At 42.1% G+C, this 24,569-nt stretch overlaps 1 protein-coding gene and 1 non-coding gene across 2 annotated transcripts in view; one reads left to right on the forward strand and one right to left on the reverse strand.

The window, feature by feature from the left end:
• The window catches only part of tmem102 (transmembrane protein 102), a 30,769-nt gene extending 15,855 nt beyond the window's left edge, over positions 1-14,914 (forward strand). The window contains exons 3-6 of the mRNA XM_085400415.1: positions 7,448-7,786; positions 8,546-8,739; positions 8,991-9,203; positions 10,061-14,914. Coding sequence (XP_085256541.1) covers positions 7,448-7,786; positions 8,546-8,739; positions 8,991-9,203; positions 10,061-10,660 — 1,346 coding nt within the window. The 3' untranslated portion in view covers positions 10,661-14,914. The remainder of the gene's footprint in view (positions 1-7,447; positions 7,787-8,545; positions 8,740-8,990; positions 9,204-10,060) is intronic.
• A 2,058-nt stretch (positions 14,915-16,972) lies between these two features.
• LOC146675351 (U6 spliceosomal RNA) lies at positions 16,973-17,078 on the reverse strand. Its single transcript, XR_014910887.1, has one exon. It is a non-coding gene; the product is annotated as a U6 spliceosomal RNA (small nuclear RNA).
• Positions 17,079-24,569: the final 7,491 nt, after the last annotated feature.

A 24,569-nucleotide genomic window follows, 5' to 3' on the forward strand; every position in this document is an offset into this window, starting at 1 on the left:
GGCTCATTTTATAAACTAACCACTGCCAGACTTGTTCAGGGTACCTAACGTACAAGTAGGTAACATTATCTCAATGGTAGTTGCTGCTAACAAATTCATTTTTTATTTAACAGTCACTCGTGTAACGACTGACTTGTCTAAAACAGCAATAATCAACATGCGGGCAGTTAGCCAGTTAGCTGTAATTTAGCTAGAACCCTATATCTGATACATGATAGCGCACTGTCTTCTGCATAGAGCTCAGCCCTGATCTGTGAGGTGCTGAATGCTGATTACAGTTCGCTTAACTGCCGTGGGTATCATTAATTAGTAACAATGGCTCTCTGGATGTTACACAGGGCTCCTTTGTGACACTGAATTGATGACCGAGGAGAATTTGAGCCACCTCTTTTGGCCCGTTTTATTGAAATACATCATCTTTATGTGGCTTCTCAAACAAATGAGCCTCACTGCTTCTCTAAAATGTAAAAGTAAAACTGCAGCCTGGCTTTTTCCCCCTCGGCGATAATTGCCTGTCATTTAGTAGGACATCATATCACAAAGTAACTGGCATCAAAGCAGCAATGTGGAGCTGGAACACATTGACAGCTTCTTGCATCCCCTCTCTCTGCAGGTGGTTTCAGACACACCATGTCTGCCGTCACTCTCAGCCCTGTTTCTTGCTCCTATTAATCACATTTTATGTCTCTCTCTCTCTCACACTCACACACACACACTCTCACACACACACACACACACACACACACACACACACACACACACACACACACACACACACACACACACTAAACACCTGGCTCAGTGATGTGAGACATCCCCTCCAATCAGATTAAATTGGAACTTCTCAATTCCTCTCCTTCTGAAAGCCCTATTTTGGAGCTAATCTCCTGACTCGATATGAATTCATAAACAGCGCGGCGTCAGAATGGCTCACCTTTCAGCGGCGGGGTTGTCTCGGATTAATCCGGCTATTAGCGTGCGAGGTGAGGCTGCGAGAAGCAGCAGTTGAAAAGCACAGATAACATCCAGGTTGAGACTATATTAGTCAGGAGTCATTTGTAACGGACTGAATTGCTCCTTGCGGGATGTGGCTGCTTTTAAAATGATTTTCATGGCGCGCTCTGCAGCAGTATTAGAATTTTATTGTCTGGAATAACAGAGAGGTCACGCAGAGGTGGATTCTCAGAAAAAAAACATCACTTTCTGAGACAAATGACATCCCCTCCCACTACTGCACAAAGATGGCCTGAAATAAGAACTTGGATGTACCTCATTAGTTAATCTCCCAGAAGCATTCACAGTTGAAATTGGCTGGTTTGATGTGAATACAGTGATTAAAAAAGCTAATGGTGTAATTACATGTTTATGTCATGGTTTAACGTACTAGCAATCAGTAATGGTTTAAGTGTCAGCGTTCCTTAGGGCTGTATCCACGTGTACAATAGTGCTGGAAACAGGAAGTCCTTAAATGAGGAATGTCACAAATGAAATGTTCTTGCAGATAAATAAGCGTTAAAAATAAATGTGTGAGGATGGTATTATTAGCATTACCTACATCTCAGTTGTTAGTGCAGTCAGGTTCATGTAGGAATCCTCGGTTTATTTAGAGGAATCACATTTTCCAGAGAGATTTGCAGAGCTATGGGTGGGTGTATGAATCTGCAGAGGTGTGTGGCAGAGTATTTGCGCTCTGCTATGAGAGAGGATGTCGTTCCCATGTTGCCTGCGCTCTGCTTCAGGGAGGCTCTCTCAGCAGCGTCCCTTTGTACTGTAGCTTTGTTTTGACACCTGAATGCACCATTGTGTAATGCAGAGAAGAGTATTTCTCTTAAAGACGTGTCTGAATGTGTCTTCACTCTCTAACGCTGTACACTTTGAAAACTTTGGCTTGAACTTTGCTTCATTTCAAATCAAGATATCTCATATTTTAATTGGTCTGTTTAGCATGTAAGTCCACAGTGCACTGATGCAATTCGATCAATTTGCACTCGTATTACGTGCTGATGTGTTCAGTTTTTGACAAAGACAGATGACAATGACAGAATGGAGTCGTAGTATAAATAAATGGCTATTGATTTTGAAATCCTAGTAAATTAGTTTGTGTGTTTAAAAAAGAATAAAATGAAATAGTCGTGATATTTATTCTACTTTTTAGGCAGGAACCTGATTGAAAGTGGTACCCTGCCCTGCTGAATGTATTGTTAAAGTAAGCACATCTGTATGTAAATGCATTTGAATCTCCAAGTTTAAATCATGTTTCACCTAAGCCTCTTTTATCATGATCAAAAGTGGACCTCTGCTTTTTCACGCTAGTTTTATTTTCCTTCATTCAGTTTCGTTTGGGCCCACGTCCCTCTAGAACAGGGGCGGGGAACTCTAGGCCTCAAGGGCCGGTGTCCTGCAGGTTTTAGAGATCACCCTGGGTGATTAGTTAATTACCAGGCCTCTGGAGAACTTCAAGACATGTCGAGGAGGTAATTTAGCCATATAAATCAGCTGTGTTGGATCAAGGACGCATCTAAAACATGCAGGACACCGGCCCTTGAGGCCTGGAGTTCCCCACCCCTTGTCTAGAAGCTGCCACTTGGCAGCCATCCTGAAATGCCTCCAGACACTCCTTTGGGCTTATTTTGAAGTATTCTTTTAAATGTAACTTTAGTGCTCACAAAAGCAAATACTATAATTGTATGTAGTAACACTGGTCAAATGTAAAACCCTCTAAAAGTGTGCTAATGGAAACACTGGGGAAAACAGTGGTTGGAGACTGAGGTTGAAGTGGTTGCTTCTAAGATGGGGACCTGTCTGCAACCACTCACAGCACACTTCAAAAGGGGCTTTGGTGCATGAGATGACCATAAGAGGGAGCCAGTCTGCAATCAGTGCTCAGTTAGATGGGGGCAAGTTGACAGTTACATGCTAATAACATCAGTCAGACAGGTTGGACATGTGGGGAAGCTAACTGCTATCAAATAGTCATTTCACAGACCTAGAATTGAGTCTAGAGTAGAAATAGCTCTTAACGGAAAAATTTTCCTTTAATAGAAATCTGCATTCAAAGACATTTCTTACAGGATTAGGGTTAATCCGACGCTGTGAAACCAGCCGAGACTGTCTCCATTTCAGTTCTGTTCTCAACCGTGTGTGCTCGCCTATAGACTCACACATCACAGTGTGTTGTGCGAGTCACGTGTGCCCGCATGTTTACTGGCAGATGCCCAGCGAAGCAGCGTGCGACTGTCGATTTGAGAGTTTGGTATTAAAAAGTCGACTGTGTTCTTTGGAACAACCTCAAACTCCCCACATCCAGCGTGGAGACTGAAGAGTCCTCACTAATTGATGCAGTTTCTCCTCTGTGCTCTGGTCTCTAAGCGAAGCTGGAGAGATAAGATGCTTTTTATTCTTTTTTTTTTCATCACTCTTTTCCTCCTCCTCGCCTATTTGACCCATTTTATCAGTGGCAGATAAAACCAAACAAATCAGAGGAGCTGGAGCTTCAAACTTTTTGCCCTTTGGCTGGCGTCTCTGACACTGTCTTTTCTATTTCTTCTTCACTTTGATCTGCCCATTTACCATTTCTACCCTTTCCCCCTGTCTCTTTCTGTCTTTTCAGGTTTGAAGTTCTGATAATCAGTTGGTCACACTGTGCACACTGTTATAACTGCCTGGCTAATATTGTGTCAGCCCCTCTTTTGATGCCAAAACATCCCCGACCCGTTAAGGCAAGGGTGGGGGAACTCCAGGACTCAAGGGCCAATGCCCTGCAGGTTTCAGAGATCACCCTGGGTCAATACACCTGAATCGAGTGATTAGGCCTCAGACCTCTGGAGAACTTCAAGACATGTTGAGGAGGTAATTTAGCCGTTTAAATTAGCCCTATTGGATCAAGGACACATGTAAAACCTGCAGGACACCGACCCTTGAGGACGTTCCCCCACCCCTACGTTAAGGCATGGGCTCCACTAGACCCCTGAAGGTTTGCTGTCCTACCTGACACCAAGATGTTAGCAACAGATCCTTTAAGTCCTGTCTAAGTCTTGAGGTGGGACCTCTTTGGATCAGACAGGTTTTTCCAGCTCATCCCACACATGCTCAATTGGATTGAGATCTGGGGAATTTGGAGGCCAAATCAACACCTCAAAATAATTGTTGTGCTTCTTAAAGCACTCTTAAACCATTTTTACTTTATGGTAGAGCACATTATCATATTAAAAGAGGTCACAGCCATCATTGAATACCGTTGCCATGAAAAGGTTACATGGTCTTCAACCATGTACGTACGTGATGTGTGTCAAAGTAGCATCCACACAGATGGCAGGACCCAAAGTTTCAGAGTTCTCACTAATGTTACGCCTGATCGGTGCATGTCAGTTGATGATGTGTTTTGCACTGAAGCGAGCACGATGGACCAATGCTTGACCCCCGTATGGCATCATCAGTTGGCTACAACAATATGAGGTTTCTGTTAGCAGGATGTTTGCTGAAAATCCACTGTTACAGGTTAAGTGCTGGAAAACTCCTCTGTCAAGATGGCTGATAAACAGACTAGATTACTGAATTACCTGTTTAAAACTAGTAACACTATCACCTTTAGGAAGGCTGAGGGCGGCTGGAGATGCAGAGGACTTTGAGTGTTTTACATAAAGTCCAACAGGAGCATCTGTCTTAGGAGTGAGCGGCACTTGTCTAGTCGGAGAACGAATGGAGCTTGTAGAGTTAGATGGGCCGATTCTGCTGAGAAATGTGAAGATCTAAAGACGAGCTGTCACGTACTTCCTGCTTTCCTTCTTCTCATCGACAGCTCACCCTGTGGTGCTTTCTTTTTCCCCCCTCCTACTTCTCAAAGCAAATCACCAGAGAGATCCTCATCAGCAGTTTTGACTTTGACTCACACGCTAGTCCCATGTTCATTTTTCCTCCAGTTTCCAGCCAGTTTTGTTAATACTTTATAGTTAATCTAACTCTTTGGCCTTTTTCATGTAAAGTAGCACACAGCATGTGGTGGTGATGCTGCTGCTGCATTGGTTCTCATCAGCTGTTCCTGCTGTTTCTATATTTATTATTTATATGACACGATTCTTTAATTTTTACTAGGAAACCAGCCAGATAAACCACATTAAATTTAACAGGTTACATCACTGGAAGACCTAAGAAAGGCTTTCTTTATACCACTTTGTGTTAGCGAATTATTAGCTTCATCGTTTGGCTGATACGGTGGCCGTGAGACGTCAAACAGATAGTTTTTTTTTTTTTTTTAAAGCAAAAACCACAACGGAGGTCGCGTAAAACACAATCACAAAAAAAGCTAAAACAATGGAAGTGTTTCTGGGGACACGATAATGTAGTAAGTATTTTTGTAGTCTTTTATTCAACTTCTAATGTGCTTTTTTTGTGCTTTTTTTCTCATTGCTGCTGTTTTTTTTTCCAGTCCATTTGACCTCTCGGGGGCACCGTAGGCTTATCTCTAGGGCTCCACCATATCATGGCGCCTGTGATAATAATACATTTTTATGTATGCATTTGCATTCACTTGTCCACACAACAACTAGACGAGCCCAGGCATGTCTGAAACTGAGAGCTGCGTGGCAGTCTCCAATAATTTGGTAAAAAGGGCACTATTTCAACAACCTCTACCAAAGCGCTGCACTTCATAAAATATGCAGGAAAACTGTTTCTGCTTAGGGTGGAAATAACACACTTAGGCAGAAATGCATCATATATAATAGCAGATCATGATGTGTGTGAACAAATTACTCCACCAAGCGTCGCTGGAGTACTCACTCGTTATGACGGGAAGATCAAACTGTAGATGGAAATTCCTGGTGCGGTTACGTGGTGGAAAAGCCAGGTTTTAAGTAGCTGCTCAAAAAGCTAAGTATACAAGATCCACAATAGAAAATATTTTTAAATTTCAGAATATGTTGTAGGTGCGTTGGAAGAAAAATTCTCCAAAAGGCAATTAAGTGAAACTCCCACAAACTGTCTTGCTTCCTGGTAATAAATTTAGGCCATTATATTCTAATCAGGTACCTGATGAAGGTAAAAAGGACAGAAGTGTTGTAATTTTTTAATAAATGTATTAGCGACAGTGTGTGGAGTTTCATTTAATTGTTTTGGGGGAGTTTTATTATGTGACAATATTGTGTAGATGGTACAAAAGTTACATTGTTAAGTTACTTTCACTATTGTTGTTAAAGTGTTGCTGATTCTATTCTCACATTAGACTCCTGTTCTGTCTGTCTGTGGATGAAGCTGATTGGAAAATGAGTCGATGTTTTTGCTTTATCAGTTTGAAATACTTTATGGATTAAGCACAATTTCTCTTTGTGTATAAATTATATTCTATAATTGTCCAATAATATTGTAGTTTTCAGAGGGAAAGCTGGTAAACTTAGCAGACTGTCACTGGCTAATATTGTAACTGCAGCTGTCCAACTTTTCTGATATGACATCTGTCCTGTGTCTTTGGGTCTCTGCTTGTACCAGCACCGGTCATATACCTGTGATAATGCGTAGAGTAATCTAGATATTTGCCTTGCACACAGGTACACGCACATGCGCACACATGGCTCTACGTGAAAACATCACATACCACTGAGGTTTTGTACCCATGTAACAGGATGAGAGGATCACATTATGAGCTTTGCGCACCCACCCATGGCCTGCTGGCTTGGTCTGATGCCCCCGTTGCAGCTATCTCCAGCTGCTTTACTGCCCTGTGGGGATAAACACTCTCAGGTTCAACCTCTAACAATCTCTTCCCTGCAAAGTGTTTTTGAAATATTTGTGCTTTACCTTTGACCTATAGTAGCTAGCAGGGAGCTTCACACCAGTGCAGTTTTGGCTGTATGATCAAGGCTTTCTCAGTTGCACTTTACAGCTGGCAAAACTTAATTTAGTTGACTCCAGCACTGCAGCTCCCAGGGGCCTGGAGCCTGTAACATATACAGCACAGCTAAGTAGCCATAAAGGGATTTGAGGGCTCGAGTTTCTCTCGTATAAACTGTCCAAATAACAGTGAGGAATTCTTTTTATCACTCCTGATGCAGCCAGGACTAAAATACAATGAGGATATAATGAGATGATCATCTGATTACTGATATTTATCACCCCACCTTCATCTTATATATGCACTTAGCTAACAAAACTATAAAACATTTATCCTTTTTTCTTTAGCTCGTTACCTGGAGATGTGTAAAAGGATCTTTGTTTGTGTCTGTTTATTCTTCATGTTTGTGTAGCATATGTGGGGCTGGGATTGAGATTTTTCAGTCCTACATGTAAGAACTGAATTGTTCATTAGGGTCTAGTGCAGTGCTCATGCAGGACTCTTTGACAAACTCACACATCTGTGAGCATCTACAAGTGTAATGAAATCTGACAGAGAACAAGGAAAAGAAGAGCAGGACCTATTTAATTAGCTTCTCTTCCTCTTGCTCAATAATTCTAGGCTTAGTTCAGAAAGTGGACCAGCGCCTCCCGGTGGCCAACGAGTACCTGCTGCTCTCTGGCGGGGCCCGTGAGGGCGTCTTGGACCTCAACCCCGAGGATCTTGGGGACTATGCCAAAGGGGCCGACTTTGACCTGGACTTCACCCTGTTGGTGCCCGCCCTTAAGCTTCACGACCGCAACCAGCCAGTCACTCTGGACATGAGACACTCCCCGCCCTGCCACTCGTGGCTCAGCCTTCGCCTCTGTGACTCCAGCATCCTGTCCCGCTGGAGCATCTGCTGCCAGGAGGAGAATGGGCATCCCACTGAGGAAGAGGAGGAGGAGGAGGAGGAAATGGGTGAGTTGCAAAAAAAAAAAGGATAATCAGAGATGAAACTGGGATGGAGAATTTCCTAGACGGAGAGGAGGACTGTGTGTGAGCTGACTGAATCGAAGTCGTGTCTCTCATAACTTGATGCACGGTGTTGTGATACAATTTTAAATAAACTGAGCGACGTTTACGAGTGTAACACCTTTTTTACTCACGTCTCAGCCTCTCTCATCCTTTAGGTCACAGTTTACACTGTATAGCACAGAGGAAATAAAGGGGAAACACGTAAACAGTGGAAGATCAATTAAATCTATTTAATGAAGTTTACAGCCTTGAGGCCTGCTCCCAATGATGTTGCGACTTATGCACGTCCTGCGGGAGCAGTTTCAGCGGCTGCAGTAGTTTTTAATTTGCCCGCGATTTTTATGTGACAAATGACGCATTCAGTGGGAACGGGCCATTAGCGTGCCCGGAGTATTTGTCTGAAATTGGCTTCCGTCGGGACCCTGAAACTTTGGCGCCGTAAATATGTGATGTATTGAGTGTCCTACTTTTTTAGTGTGTATAAACAGCCCCACAAGATTACTGTAGCAGGCTGCAGCGTCTCGAGTAAAGTGAACAAGAAGTACAGAAAACGATAACAACGGTCTTCCAGGTCTTGTGGGGTTCTGGCTAAGCACCTGAAGTGATGAATGTGAGATCTTCGGGCTCTGTGACTGCACGCTGTGAGATAAATGTATAGAAGTAGTGACTCATCCTGCCTCACTCCATCCCTTCCCCGCTCAGGTAAAGGCTCCATCCCCTCCCTGGGCTCCCCTCAGTCTCTGGATGGATGCTACTTCTCTCCCGCCCTGGTGACGGACTGGTTCTGGGGGGTCGTGAGCGAGGCTGTAGAGGAGCTGAGGCGCAGCCCCCAAAGAGGCATCCCCACCCCAGACCGCCTGGAGAGAAACGGACCCCTCACTACTATTATCCTGCAGGTACAGCTTCGGCTCTTCTTTCGGTGATAAACTGAAGCCCTCTTTACGCCTCAGTCGATAAAGAACATCAGGGCTGTTTAACTTTGCAGCTGTGAGAAAATTGCTCCTATTTATGGGACGTTTATGTGGAGTGAAATCATTATTGCAGAGGATTGTAGTCAAATGTTAAAATCATTTTTTTTCGCGCCCTGTTTGTAATTCAGCACCGAGTGTGTGACATTTAATATTCCTCCACACTCTCCTTCCTGCAGGCAGGCTCGAGCCGGGTGCTGTACGACCTTCTGCCGGTGGTGTCGTTTCGAGGCTGGCCCGCTGTGGCCCAAGGCTGGCTGACTGCCAACCACTTCTGGGATGGTAAAATCACAGAGGAGGAGGCCATATCTGGCTTCTATCTGCTGCCCTGCTGCTCCCCGCTGGGTGGTCGGCCCGACAGGGAGTGGAGACTGGCGTTCTCACGCAGCGAGGTGAGGGAGATTGTTACCGTAGTAACAATTTTCTTTGTTTCCAATGTTCTTTTTCATTTATGCTCCATTTTTATTTCACTCTTATTTGCAAAATTGGGTATCATTTTATTGATACTCTTATTGATAATACTCTTCATAATCTTTGTGTGTAACACAAGGATAAAGAAAATGTAGCATTTTTAGCACTTAGAGGTATTTTTACTTTTGAAGAATGAGAATTATTTTGCATCCTTTCTGCTCGCTGATTCAGTGCTGGTGATTTTAAGGCAGCTCTTCCACACATGACGACAGGCGAGGCAAAGATGATGTGTTACTTAACCCTGACTTGTTTTGGAGACAGAAAATTGATGCCTCAAAGTAAGTTTCAGAAGTGAAAATATGCTGACTCTTTTTAGAGTCAGCATATTACATTATATGTAATCATAAAGCAGCCTGTGACAATATCTGACAGAAAGAGTCACTGCAAGTCTGTCTATGTAAGTCGCTCTATTGCGGTGTGGACAGGTCAGCGTCTCTCTCTGTGGCTTCAGAGAAGTAAACACTCTGTGGGAAACTTTTGTTGCCAGCTGACGCGTTGAGATCAACTCGAGTAAGGCTGTGTTGCCTTCTGCTAGTTCTCTGTGTGCTCTACTCCATCTCTCACCACGTCTCTAAAACACACACAGCCATATGTGGACATCTGGTACCAGAAAGAAACTATTGAAAGAAGCTAGCACGACCAAACTAGACTGTAGAGGCGATAAATTAGAGAGAAACAAGTGCACATAAATGAGGAATCTAAGTAAAAATCAACAGCAGCTCCCTGCACTCTTTCCTACTAACTGGTCACTCATTGGCTTTTGTTTCTTCTGTTACAGGTTCAGCTGAAGAAGTGCATCCCCTTCCCCATGGCCCAGGCGTTCCAAGCAGCCAAGGCCGTCCTATCTCGTATCCTGGCCCGTCCACGAACAGGCCTCAGCCTCTACCACCTGCGCACCCTTCTCTTCTGGGCCTGTGACCGGCTTCCTGCTGCCTACCTGTCCTGCCCGGACACCGACACACCCGGCCGCCTCCTCCTGGGACTCCTGGATGATCTGGCTCATTGCATCCTGGGTAAAAACTGTCCAAATTACTTCCTGCCCCAATGCAACATGTTGGAGCATCTGACAGACGGCCAGGCACTCCTTGTCGCCAGGAAATTGGCCCACGTGCGCTCGGATCCCAGCGAGCACCTGCGGGCGGCTCTGGACCAAGCCCAGCAGGCGGGCCAGCTGAAGAAGGAGCTGACAGCAAGCACTAACGGCCACAACTCCCCCGGGCATCACTCGGCCAACGGCATCATCTCACCTTCAGAGGACAAGCTGGCGCAGCGGCTCCAGCAGCTGGTCACAGAGAACCCTGGGAAATCCATATCCGTCTTCCTCAACCCCGATGATGTCACCAGGCCACACTTCCGCATCGATGACAAGTTCTACTGACGCAGACACGCTGCAGGGAAGACGTATGGAATTAAGTGTGTTTAGCTAACAAACACACTGAAGAACGCTGTGCACACGCTCCTGTTTGACCATCCTACGGCGATGAAGCCGTGCTGCTCGACTGACTCTTTAAACCAAAAACACTCATTTCTCACTACTGAAAAAAACGAAACAAAAAACGTCCAGTTTACACGACGTTGCATAATGGACATGATGTCACCAAGCTGTTGCCACGGAGATGGCCCTCTCCTAACGAGCTGGCCTTAACAAGACTTATCAGCTGGTGCTGAAGACAAGGGCCGGGCTTTAGTCACGAAAAATAAGTCCAGTGGAGATGAACACAAAGTGTGTGTGTGTGTGTGTGTGTGCGTGTACATGTTCGCCCAAGAGTTTTCATCCATTACTTACACTTCTGAAGTCAGCGGGAGAAAAGCTCCATGTTTGGTGCATTTCTCCCTTTTTTATTCCAGATCAGAGTGGGCGATAGCTGAATTAGAAAGGAAAAACAAGGTGTGACTGATGTAACTGAATGTAATGTTGTAAGGAGAACTGCCGAGTCTTTATAGTCTCTTTTCTCTTTAAGCTATATTTTAGCCCTTTTTTTTTTTTTTGACCCTCATGCCTCAATTTATGACTTTTTTTCCTCCTCACTTTAAAAAAAATCTTTCTCAGGTATGCACAACCCTGTTTTTGTAGGTCTATAATTATAATGTTTCATGTCAAATACATTTCATGGGGTGATGGAATGTACCAAAGAGCTACGTTTGAGCAGAACAAACACGTTTTAACATGTGTCGACATCGTACTCCACACGGTCAGAATGTTTGTTTGCCTTTTATCCTTTGAAAGTCTCACACCGGCATGTAAAATGGTAAAAGTGACCCTAAAATTATAGTTAAAATGTGTGTAAAAAGTGGATCAAATACAAAGTGCAAAACTTGCAGCAGAACAAGATTATCGGAGCACGGTGACAGTTTGAGAAAGTAATGGTTTCAAAATATGAAATTATAAGTTTGAGTCTAAAATGTTTATGATTTAAAACTCATAAAGCTATATATAATTAGAAGAAACTAGGAGTAGGGAAAAGGGAGCAGGGCCTTTAAAATAAATGTAATAAATGAATGAAAAACATTTAAGTTCTGGTAGGTAATCGGCAAAGAAAGGCAATTTAATTTTTTCCAATACCAATATAAAAGTAAAGCTGACGACTGTCAGTTTTCATGCAGTGATATTACCATGAAACTCCTATAAGTCATATTAGTGCAATGATAATGTTTCAAGTTGATTTAGGGGAGCTATGCAGCTCTTTAGTTGTTTTGCACCTCTAATTTTATTCCTCTGTCACAGTGAAAACTGTTCATGCAAACGATAATGAGAAAGGAGTCAATAGCTAAAGTGTGCCAGACGTTTTATCTCATTAGCGCTCGATTTCTTGCTTACTGACTGACTGTTAGCAAGTTGTTAGAAGCCATTTTTTCCCTCCGCTTTAGTAGAACTGAAGCGCATCAAATGATATCCCACAAAGAAAAACAACACAGTGAGAAGAAAGGAGAAAGAACCTGGGTGAGCTATTGTAACTGACTAGTGCTAGCATGCCTTGGGTGCTTGCTTTTAGCTGTTAGCGTACAGTAGTACACTGCCTCTTCCAGAGCCACAACAGTTACTTCACTATGGTACTGAAACCAGTATGTACATTATGAACTACTGTTTGATTATAAAAAAGGAAGCTTTTTTTTCTTAAAAACTAAAAGCATCTGTTAACTTTGTTAATTTAAGACAGCTGGCACACAGCTAGCATCTGTAGCATTACCTTTCTCAAGTCAAAAAGAGTAAAATAATGTAAAAAGAATGAGAGGGAGACTGTCAGTCAGCTAAGCTATTGTCAAAGATGTGGCTCAGCTTTGCCATTTCACTTGCTGGTGTGAGAATAAACTAAAATTCAAGCAGTTCAAGAATTTAAGAAATTGCTGGTACTGCTAAGTTATCACTGTCTAGATAAATCCATAAAACTTTAAGCTTTTCAGTTTTGACTTTTGAGTGCTATGGTAGGCACTTTAAAAGGGGATTAGGAAAACTGAGAATACAAAAGGTGACTATAAAGCAGCAACTATACTCTGCTTGTTGTGTGATGACATATGGACCCTGTTTCCAGGTCCATTTAGTCAGTTTTGTGCATGACGGCACTCGTCTCGCTGCTGTACTTCTCCATAAAGTACCCCTCTGTACTTTATGGATAAAAAGTACTCACCCCAAAGCATATCTAATTCATTGCCTTTGCTGCTGTGTTGATATTCGCATAACAACACTTCTGTAGTCAGCCAGCCTGACTTCACTAACACTCCTTTTTGTTTAAAGTTATAGCTTTTGTATACTTTATGAACACTTCATCAAGTAGCTAGCTAGCTAGCTAACTTCACTAAACTTTGGACGTCATCTTTTTAATGACCGCCTGGATGCTACACATGATTGTACACAGTTAATTGGAGTTGAATGAATTTGGGCCGTTTTAACCCTCAAAGCTGCCTAAAAGCTGTTTACTTTTGGGAACCGAAGGAGAATTTGGACGCAGAAATAGATAATTCTTTTTTGGCGCTATTGTGTACTACAGCCACCACTAAGTCTACATACTCCAGTACATCTCTTCGTTTTAAACATTGTGTAAGCACATCCATTCACGTACTGTAGGGGAAACACACAGTTTAGTGTCTATTTTGGAGGCTATTTTTGACTTGACTGCTTCTGGTAATTGTCGCGTCTCCTCCGCTTGACTAGTCTTTTTTTTAATGAGCTTCATGTGCTTGTATATGCGCCGACGTGTGTGTTCACTGAGAGACGAACCTTACAGCAGGGTGCAGACAGACACCCAAATGGTGACTGTGTAATTTCCCCCCTCCGTGGGTGCAGGTGATTTGAAGTTGGCCTTTTAACTTCATCCCACTTCTTCTGGCAACTTGCTGGTCCAAACACACACACACACACACACACACACAAAGCTCTTTATACTTGGTATCACTCCAGCACACTGTTTACTCTGTTAGCAGACGCTCTCCTGCAGTGCCACTTCGCTGATTTGATTACAAGCCGCTGCAGCAGAAGCGAGAAGCAAATCCAGATCACTTCCACTTACATGGATTTAGAGAGAGTTTGTTTTGCTTAAGTGAATTTGAGACTGCATGGCTAAATTTTGATTCAATTAGTTGACCCGACACTGCAATGCTGCTTTCAGTGTTGGGTACAAAACACAACAAGCACACGAGTGGGTACAAGTCTCCTTAAAAATCAGGGTGGTGGTTGATTTTAAACTACTGGTTAGAATGTTTCAGGTGTCCTGTGTTACACTGTCAGCTATTGTGTACTTACTACTGAATGATTTTTAAAAGTAAATAATATGTGTGCGTGTGTGTGTGTGAGCCTGAGGAACACCAAAGTGTGTTGTCGAGGCTGTACAGAATGTCTCAGCATGGTGTGTATTCAGCTGTTAAGGTGGACTGGGTTTTCAGCACTTTCTCCAAGATGGGCCGGATTATGGCTGCCCAGACAAGATTTGATCACAGCGTTTATTTATTGGAGCGTAGAGATGTGTTAACGGTACGTTCGACGTCCAACTGAGAGTGTTGGAAGTTTAAAACGTGTCACACCTTAACAGGCCTAGTTAGAGATTACTAGACACTGGAAACAATCAATGTTTTTACCTGAATTGTTGAATTGTACACATAAAATCTTTGGGGTATTAGTATTGATTCATAGACATGCAAACAACACCCCCGAATCAAACGGCCTGTGTGTAGATTTATTGTCGATGTAAAAAACGAGGGATTGAGTCACTATCTGCTCTCCAGGAATGAAACACCTGAACACATCACTGTCTTCTCTTTGCTATTCTCTTAATTAAAAGAAAAACTTTTGGTTATTAAAACTTTTGAATGTATCTTCCATATCTTTCTAATTTGTTCCCTACTTGAGATCAGTCACCCTTCACTGTTATCTAAGCAGATGTAGTGTGCTCTATGCTCAGGCACTGAGATAAGCATCTGCAGCGAGTCAGTCCACAGTTTGAGAAATTGAATTTCATATCTCTTATTACTTGAGTTCTTTCTCTATTTTTTTCTTTCTCTCTTTAAAAAGAAAAAGCAAGTTTTCATTTCTCTCTATGCTGACTGATTTGCTTTATTTATTACCGTTTATGTTCTCGGGGTTTATATTGATTGATCTTAAAGCTTTAGCATGAAATAAAACATTACTTTTAAAATGCTACCACGTGCTGTTCTTTGATTATGTGTGCATCATTTTTATAAGGATAAAACAGTGCTTGTGTTTCCCTGTGACTAGTCTGCAGTCTAACAGAGCACGGCAGGCTTTAACATCAGCTGCAACACGCGTTTAATCCAACAGAGGGCACCACAGGACAGCGTTTACAGCCAGGCCGCTACAGACCCGCCCCACTGCTGCTCTGATAAGAAGCTGATGTTGGATTCTGTCAGTGTCGGTACGCTCTCGTGATGAATGTCAGATTAAAACTGGTGCTAACCTTGCAGCCACATCTCAGTCAAGTTCTTTATCCAAGTCACAGCAACAAAGTCAGTTCTGTTTTCTGGATGTGGAAAGGTCAGAGGTCAACCTCGAAGCCTAAGCAACACAGATTCTTGCTGATCTATTGGTAAAAGACGTTTGACAACATGTAAGAGATGAATGAAGAGAAATAAATACACATATTTTAGGACCCCTTTATTATAAACCCTCCACACATTTTTTTTTATGTGATATCTTCAACTTGTGCACACAACACTGCTAACAACCAAACAAATGGAGCAGATTACATACAGCCTCGCTTTGAGGAGAGAAAAAGTTACTGCTTGGAGTTTCATACACCAGCTTTACTTCATCATTATTGTTATGGCAGTATTAACCTAAATGAACTTTGAACTGGGTTTATTCTAGGTTTACTTCAGAAAACTAGTACTAATCTAAATCTACAAACTTCTTCCATTTACCAAAAGACCACCGAACAGCACAAGGCTGATGAAATTGAATAGTTCACCTTCATGTCTGTTAATGTCAGCTTGTTCTTAATGTGGAGCTTTCTCTATTTTCTAGCTTGAATATTTCCCTGCTCTCTTACTTTTGCTTTCTTGTCTTTCCCGGTTGCTTTCCCTTTCTTTTTCTCACTTACTTTCTCTTTTGCTTTCGTGCTTTTCCATAATGTTAAGCGATCAGACACACTGACTATTATTTATATTGTAAAATACTCGGTTAACACATTTGCACTATTTTAACTTCTTTAAGTTTCTTCATGTAATCTCTCTTGAACTTTCTCAACAGAGGTTTGTGTAATTCTTCATCTGTGGTTGGTTATTTCCTGGGGTGCAGATCCCGGGTGGGTAATTTGACAAAAATAATTATGAGTAATTTGGTTTTGTCCCCAGGTGACATTTGAGAATGTTATCCATAGCCTGTCATTAGTTATGTGATGATGGCACAGATGCTTTTGGTACAAACACACACATCATATCGTTTTCCATTAATGCCCGAGACCTCATGCTGATAGCAGCAATCTGTTAATGTCTTTTAAGCAGATTATGAAGCGAGGAAATCGCTGGATTGTTTGATTTACAGATGCGACTCTGTCACGCTCTGACCTCACGAGTCACTGGGACCAGTGACCAGCACAGTGGATTTTAAACCAAACAGTCATGATGTGAGTCTGTGCAGACTTTCAGCTTTAATTCAAGAGGTTTGATAATCGCAACCTTTGGAGTTTCCAACTAACTATGCAATCTGGTCAAAATCGTCTGCAAGAGCAACATGAGCCTCTAAGAATAATGAGCTGGGAGAGTTCTGTACCAGCAAAGACTACAAGTGGGTCTTTTCCAAAGGAGAAGGGTTAATCCTATGATTCTCTATATATATTTTAAAATATACCAATAACCTCTTATGACTCCATCCATTCGCTTCCGCTTATCTTTTTCAGGGTCACGGGACCTGTCCCAGCAGTTTTAGGGCAACAGGCAGGATACACCCTAGACAGCTCGCCACTCTGTCGCAGAGCAAACACATATACACAGACAACCATTCACATTCACTCCCACGGGCAATTTAGAGTTTCTAATTAACCTAAACCCAATAAGTGCATGTCATTGGGAGGATCCAGGTAGAACCCACACAAACACAGGGCGAACATGCACACTCCACACAGGCTGATGGTAGAATTGAATGCAGAACCTTCTTACTGTGAGGCAACAGTGCTAACCACCGTGCAACCATGCTGCCCAGATACCATTCTCGGGCGTGCTAAGGGTCGTATGGCCATAAGCTAAAAATGAGGAGCGCTTCACAAATTTGCGTGTCATCCTCGCGTAGGCGCCATGCTAATCTTCTCTGTATTGTTCCAATTTTAGTATATGTGCTACCGAAGTAACACATATACTACTGTATATACTGTTGTGGGACATGATCATGCAAAAAGTTGTTGAATTACTGCATCATGTGTAGTGATGGCTAAAAGAGTGTTTTTTTGAGCTTACATTAGTATTATTTTTATAAACGTGGAGATCTTGAAGGCCTTAAACCGCAGCTGTTCACAATTCTCATTCACCCCGTCAACTCTAAATGAGGATGCGTTCCCAGGTAGTGAAATGAAGGTTGAAATTTCCCACTCCTTGCGAGTGCGATCGATTACACAGGTCTGGAAAAAAAAAAGTTTTTTTCAGCCGCATGGGATATTTTTGTTAAATTTCATGTTTTTTAGGGTGCTGAATTCAATTTTCCTCCATCATGTACAGTCTTTTTTTGCAAAAAAGGACAACAGCGATGAAAAAAATCTATATTTTGTTACAATTAACTATGTATCATTTTTCTTATAATTAAAGAAAGAAACAAAAAACTATTCCTTCACAATATATTTACCACTTTTTGTCTGTGAAACCTTTTCTTCTTCTCTTTGATGCTCCTCCGAACACGCTTTCGCTTTATTTCTCTTGATTCTCACTCTTAGAAATATTACATTAATATAAGAAATTATTACTAGATATGGTTTTTTGACTCTAGTATAGGATACCAGATTAAAAAGGGAAATTATACGCTTAAGTAAACTAAAAGCATGAAAACCTGACTTGATGGAATTTAAAAAATATTTTTCCAGGTTTCAGTGATTATAAATCTATAAGGAGCAGTCAAAAAATCCTATGCAGTTTTTTGGTTGCAGACATGTGTTATTGAATTCAATAACAGAAAAAAAGTCAGATGTTTCTGCGGGTATGTGGTCACACTCCCTGATTGTGACTGTGTTCACTGGTCCCCCCTCACATTCACATGTCCACATCCTTCACTGTAGGGTTTAACATGTCCTCACCGGTGCCTCTCTCTCGTAAATAGGCCAGTGTAACCTCGGCCCTCAGGCAGCCTGTTTTGGTGTGTTTGCAGTTTGGAAGTTGTGAATGAGGCCAGGCTGTAACTACCACCGAGCTGAGCAACTGGGGCTGAACGGGGACATGTGTTCACCTGATGCACACAGTCGTAACTGTGCCATTGGGCCTTTACCCATCCTCTCATCCGAGTTACCTGCCTAAATGCAAAAGGTGTGAATATGTAAGTGTTCATGTAACAAAAACCCACCATAACCCGCTATCATCCATCCGTGGATTTGACAGAAGAGCTGGATCTCGAAGCGTCCTTACTCACCTGTAGTTGTGTGTGAAACCACGTGACACGTCACTAAATCAGTTCCACAGTGGACATCACTTCACACATTGATGATTTATATTCAAATTCTGTCTGCCTTTTTCTCACCATCATGCCCTGTGTGCGTGTTTCTGTGAAACTTGTCCCCGTGCCAGCGTGCATTAATCTCCATTATTGAATCACGTGTATTAAGAGTTTGCAGGGGGGGGAAAGAAAAGGGAGGACAAATGGGGGAGAGCTCTGCTTTGTTTTCATGCCGCGCACATGTCGTGGGTGCCTACCCCAACCTTTTGCCCTTGTGCTGTACAGTTTCAGCCGCTCCTTTCGGGCCTCATAATGGCCGCTGTCATAGCTGATTGTGAATCACACGTCATTAAGCTGATAGTTTTCTGCTATGATTGAGTGGCGCACGTGAAGGTAGATGTAAAATTCAAGAGAAATGCACACTGTCGCCTTTCTAAACGTATGTGTAGTTAATCTTTTATGGGGTAATGCATTCTCCATGTGCAACTGTATAGCATGTTTCATTTGGGATCTCTTATTCCGACCTTTAGCCGACTCTTTAGCATAGCCTTTCTCTGGACTAGGATTGGTTAGATCAATTGGCCCACCTCTAGCTCCAATAAAAAATGGTGTGGATACTTGGGGTTAAGGCTACGTCCACACGTACCCGGGTATTTTTGAAAACGCATTTTTTTCTATGCGTTTGCTCCTTTCGTCCACATGTAAACGGCGTTTTCGGTCACTGAAAACTGAGATTTTTAAAAACTCCTGCCACGGTGGAGATTTTCCAAAACTCAGTTTTTGCATTTACATGTGGACGAGAAAAACGGAGAAAACGCAGTGTCAAAGGTGTGCGCCTTTTTTGACGTCAGACTGTGCGCCACATTATTGTTTCGGTGAAATGGATTTCTACAATGGCGGACTTAGACAAAATACTGTTATTGTTAACTTTAATCTCTGCAGTGTTTACATGCTTACATATACAACACAGTTTCTGTCCCTCCACACATAGGACTCAGTTCTGCTTCTATGTGCTATCTTTGTTTACTCTTTCCCGCCCAGGTTTCTAGACTTCTGATTGGCCAACATTTCTAAACGGTTAGGAATATATCGCCACCTGTTGCTTTAGCATGTTCCTAGCAGCGTTTTCCTTTGTTTTTGCGTTTACGCGTGGACGGGATTTAAAAAAAAAAAAAAAACGAAAACAGAAAATCTCCGTTTTCAAAAATACCCGTGTACGTGTGGACGTAGCCTAAGTTTTTAATTTTTTTGCTGTTTTGTTTTATCAGTTGTTCTTAACTTATTTACTGTATAGCACATTGGTCCTGTGTTGGCTGTTTTAAAGTGCTTTATAAATAAAGTTGGATTGGAACTTTCTACCATAAGCTTTTTGCTGTCTATTTTTGGGGAAATTCTAGTTTTATTTTGGCATACCCATGTCTACAACAAAAGCTGTCACAGTGCCATATAAGCTATGCTGTAGCATTATGCGCACCTTCTTTGAACCTACATATAATAGCGACAAACAGCAGCTGTGACAGGTCTATATTCTTGTAGTATGCTGTTTAAAAACCATATGCTCACATGACATTAGTATGAGGTGAGTACCTCTATGAAACAAAATGTAAAAGACTAAACTTTTATCTAGCTTGCTAGCTTGCGCTATGCTAATTTCTACACTGATAGAACAGCTAGCTTTTTGGCAGCGCTGTTTTTCTCATTGTGAACTGGCTCCTCCTGTAATTCGGTCAAAGGAACTGCCAGTTTGATATATTGGAGACCTTACCCATTTAAGATCTTGACGTAAGCTTTACGAACACGTAAAATCTATGCAAATACTTCAAGTTTTGTTTTGTAGAAACAAGCTAGATTTTGCTGACCTGTATAAACAGATTTGACCAATCTGACCACTGCTTTGAATGGGTCTCTGAAATGATTTCTTTGCCTCCTTAGATGTGGTGCCAACTCTGCCGACAAGAGCTCAAACTGCCATGCTGACCTCCTGAAATGTACAAAAGCAGCTGCGATACAGCTTCAACTTCCTGCTGTTGCCTCCTTGTGACATTTAAATGAACCAGAATTTCCGTTTCTTCCTTTTCTTGTCAAGAAACATCAGGACCAGCGCTGATGTCAACTTTATTGTTTTCACAATGTGTTTTTGTATGTATGTACTGTATGTTTGGTGTGTGCATATACATTACACAACAACTTCAGACCCAAATAATTTTGAATTTTGTGTCATGTTTTTGCAGCATGCTCGGTGAGTAATGACCTTTAGCCACAGACCAACCTTTATCTCGGGTCAGGTCTGCTAGTTTTCTCAGCAACTACTGTTACACATCTCAGCTGCAGCTCTGATTTAATGATGTGAAATACCAGCAGGTCACATTTTTCACCAGCGTACGTGTGTGTGTGTTAAGCCAATCTCCATCAAATATAGGGTGAGAATGCCTTATACAAATGAGGCCCTGTAAGTTTGGCTCCGAGCAGAAGCAGAGATGCCAAAATGATTTTTGCGCCCATCGATTTTTGACAGGGTAGTCGATGCTGTTGACTTTGTGGCTTGGCCAGAGAATGTAAAACCTCCTGCCTCAAGTTTTCTTATCTACAGGCTCAGGAGAGAGGAAGCGGAAGAAGGAGCGGGGGTAAAAACCAGCGTGTCTTTCTCATGCAGAGTGTTTGCCCTGCTGTTCATGACTTAAGCACTTTTTAGTATTTAGTATTTTTAGTATTTATTTATTTATTGTCATTGTCAAGAACAATGAAATTGCGTTTGGGGCTTCCATACAACCCAAAAAAAAGAAGAAAATAATAAATACCCCTTAAAACCCAAGTGTACATATTTAACCCAGTGTGACTCCAATGCAATAAGACAATCCTTAGCAATAATGTTCGTAGAAATTCAGACAAAGACCTGAGAAACATGACAAAATACAACAATGCAACCCATTCAATATTATTGTACTGTGAGATATGATATCAGATATGATAGTTATCTATTTAAGAAAGAGGGGGGGGGGCAGGAGGGGGAAGAGAATAAAGATATGATGCACCAATGCAGACCAGTTCATTGCTATTAAGAAGTTGGATATGGTTATTGTCCGTGAGAGGGGGGCAGAGAGTTCAGGAGCCTCACAGCCTGTGGATACAGGCTGTTGGCCAGTCTGGATGTTCTGGCCTGTATAGACCTGTACCTTCTCCCTGAGGGCAGCAGATGGAAAAGGTGGCGCGCAGGGTGATGTTGGTCCCGCAGGATACTGTGCACCCTCCTCAGACAGCGAGTGGGGAAGATATTACTGATCTCTGGCAGACTTGTTCCAATAATTCTGCCAGCTTCTTTCACCACCCGCTGGAGTGCTTGCTGATCGGCCTTGGTGCAGCTGGGGAACCACACTAGAAATCCATACGTCAGAACGCTGCTGATGGCACAGTTGTAGAAGTTCAACATCAGAGATCTGGGAATGTGTGCGCTCCGCAGTCTCCTCAGGTAGTACAGGCGCTGTTGGGCCTTCCGTACAACTGAGGTGATATGGTTGATTTTTCTGTTTAGTTTGTCATCAAGTTCACTTGCAGAATTAATCTCTCACATAGCAGTTCCTTCATCTTATTATATAAGCATCCTCCTCAGTTGTCTCTGTCTGTAGACTGCTCCACGACTCTTGCAGGAGGCACTTGATGACATCACTGTTGATTGTAATGCTGCCAGTGATGCCCATCATTGGACACAATTACTTTTATCGATCATCTCTACCTTCTCTCCTCTCCTTTGCTCGCCTCCTTTCAACTTTGCAGACACTGCTGTTGGCGTCAGATCCATGTGTGTGTGAGTGTGTGTGTGCGCACAGCAGGAAATGTCTAACTCATATCCAGAGAAATCTTCTTTAAAACTTGGATAACATCTTTAGCAGCAGACCAGCTTTGACTTAATCTCCAGCGAGCTTTACACATCAGATATAATTGTTGTCCTCTTTTACTTGCAGCTACATGACTAACAAATGTGCTGCTAACAGATGGGACATAGTGTATGGCACAGACGTGGGAGTTTTATCAATGTCCCATAAGAGGCGATTTGTTCGGCTGAGAACAGGAAACAGACAAAAGACCTGGAGGTGAGGGAGAAAAGTTTCACCAGTCAGTCATAACCAACTGTAAAATAATATTGATTTTATACAGCCACGTGTTTCAGATTTGCACCATGACAAACAAGAAGAAAGAAATAATTTTTTGTTTCGTTTTTACTATTTAGAAAATTTGCGATGTCTGTTGCCAAGCTTTAGATAGAATGTATCACAAATTACATCATTATCTCAGAGTTCTGACTAAATCTTACAAAATCTGAACTTTTTAAAAATCTCCTTTTGATTGATAGCTGTGACAATTTGCAAGTAACAGAGTCACAGATTCGGTTTCCATTTGCACTCCCGCGGGCGGCAGTCACTTTCTGGCATACAATAACTTTTTGGCACAACACCTGTAGCTAAGGGGGCAAAACAGTCGCATGAATGCTGCTGTTTGACTGAGGAAGAATAAAGTAGTCGTGGTAAGCCAATCACACGAACACTTCAACATGACAAAGCAACAAGGTGATATATACCAGTTTTGAAATTGTGTCGATAGGCCACGTAAAACCAGAGTCATGATAAACAATATACACGCGTGTTTTTTCCTGAATAGTTTCATCATGTTTACTGTCTAAGGACAGCGCTAGCAAGCACTCTCTGCTTATGAGCAAATCCCCCCCCAAACAAAACAAAACCTGCCCTTTCGTGTTGGTGGAAAAATGCACCACGTCGACCAATCAGAAAATGATATGGCAACATGACATTTGGTTGTTTAGGAAGAGGGGGAAGTTTTAGGAGTGATGGTGAGAGAGAGAGAAAGTTTTGAAATGTGAGAGATTTGTGACGTTTAGTGTGTTTGGAGTGTGTAGTTAATGTGTTGTCTTGTGTAGTTAGTGTGTAGTGTTGTGGATAGTTTTGTGTTGTGTGTCAGAATGAGGCGACTGCTGACTACGGGTAGAAAACAGGAGGAGTGATACACCTGCTGCTGTCAGACCTGCAGGTATCAGGCTGTGATGTTCTCCTTTATAGTGGACAGAAATTTTTGGAGTGGCACAAATAATTTGTGTTGCATCTTATTGAATGCAGAACAGCTGACTGTTATGTAAATAGTTTGAAATGGTTATTTAAAAAAGGGGTAAAAGGTAAATGGCTGCAAATATCTTTGTTGTTTGCAAAACTTGTGCATAGGATTTTAAAATTGACCATTTAAATTTGCATTTAAAGTCATGAAACATGATTAAATAAACATGTTTGTGGTTGTTACAGTAAAAATATAACTTTTTCTACTCAGATTTCTTTTTTTTTGTCTGATTTTAGATCAATTGTGTTAATACAGTATGTCAAAATGAAAACATAACTGTAAATTCAGACACGTGAGGTTGTGCTGAAAAGGATGACACCAAACAAGGCAAAGTAAATAGTTTTTAAAGGTGAAATGTGGAGGGAAAATCAAAAGTAGTTAAAAATGGCCAATTATACCCTGGACCCCAGAGAGTTAAACGTTTTTTTTTTAAAAGTAACGCAATAAATTAATTACTTTTAGAATCTCGTAACTCAGTTACTAACTCAGTTACTTTTTTTGAAGAAGTAACTAGTAACTATAATTAATTACTTTTTCAAAGTAACTTGCCCAACACTGGTTAGTCTGTTGTGCGGTGTAGTGCGGTACTTAGACGGCCATCCGTACTCTCATTAAGATGTCACTGAGGTATTGCAACTCATTTGGCTGCTATCTGCCCATTGAATTCTTATCAGCTGTTATCAGTCCCATACGTATCACTGTGGGTGATACGCCCGCGTAGCAGGCTCAAAAGGTACTTTTCATTAATTCAAGGGGGTTGCCCCTCCACCCCACCTCTGCTAATGTGGACTTGAGCTTCTGTTTTAAACTAAGCAGACGTCGCCCAGGAGGATGCCTGCTTGTGATGTGGGACTGATAGCAGGCGATAAAAGCCATGAAGTGGGTGACTATTCAAATAGGTGGGGGAGGTTTTAATTGACTCATACCTGCTGCTTTTTGTCTGCTAAAATGTAACAAGTTCTAACTAACTACACAAATCAGGAGTTTGTTATTTTTGCAGTATGGCCTCACCTGATAGGCAGACCACCTGCAACCAGCCCCGTCAACCTGCTTTCTCTTCTTCCCCTCTACATCCCTCATTAGCCTT

This window comes from Rhamphochromis longiceps, linkage group LG3, assembly GCF_057381845.1.
Source record: "Rhamphochromis longiceps isolate RC_006_pf linkage group LG3, R_longiceps_female_GT1.1, whole genome shotgun sequence".
In the NCBI taxonomy this organism is placed as follows: Eukaryota; Metazoa; Chordata; class Actinopteri; order Cichliformes; family Cichlidae; genus Rhamphochromis; species Rhamphochromis longiceps.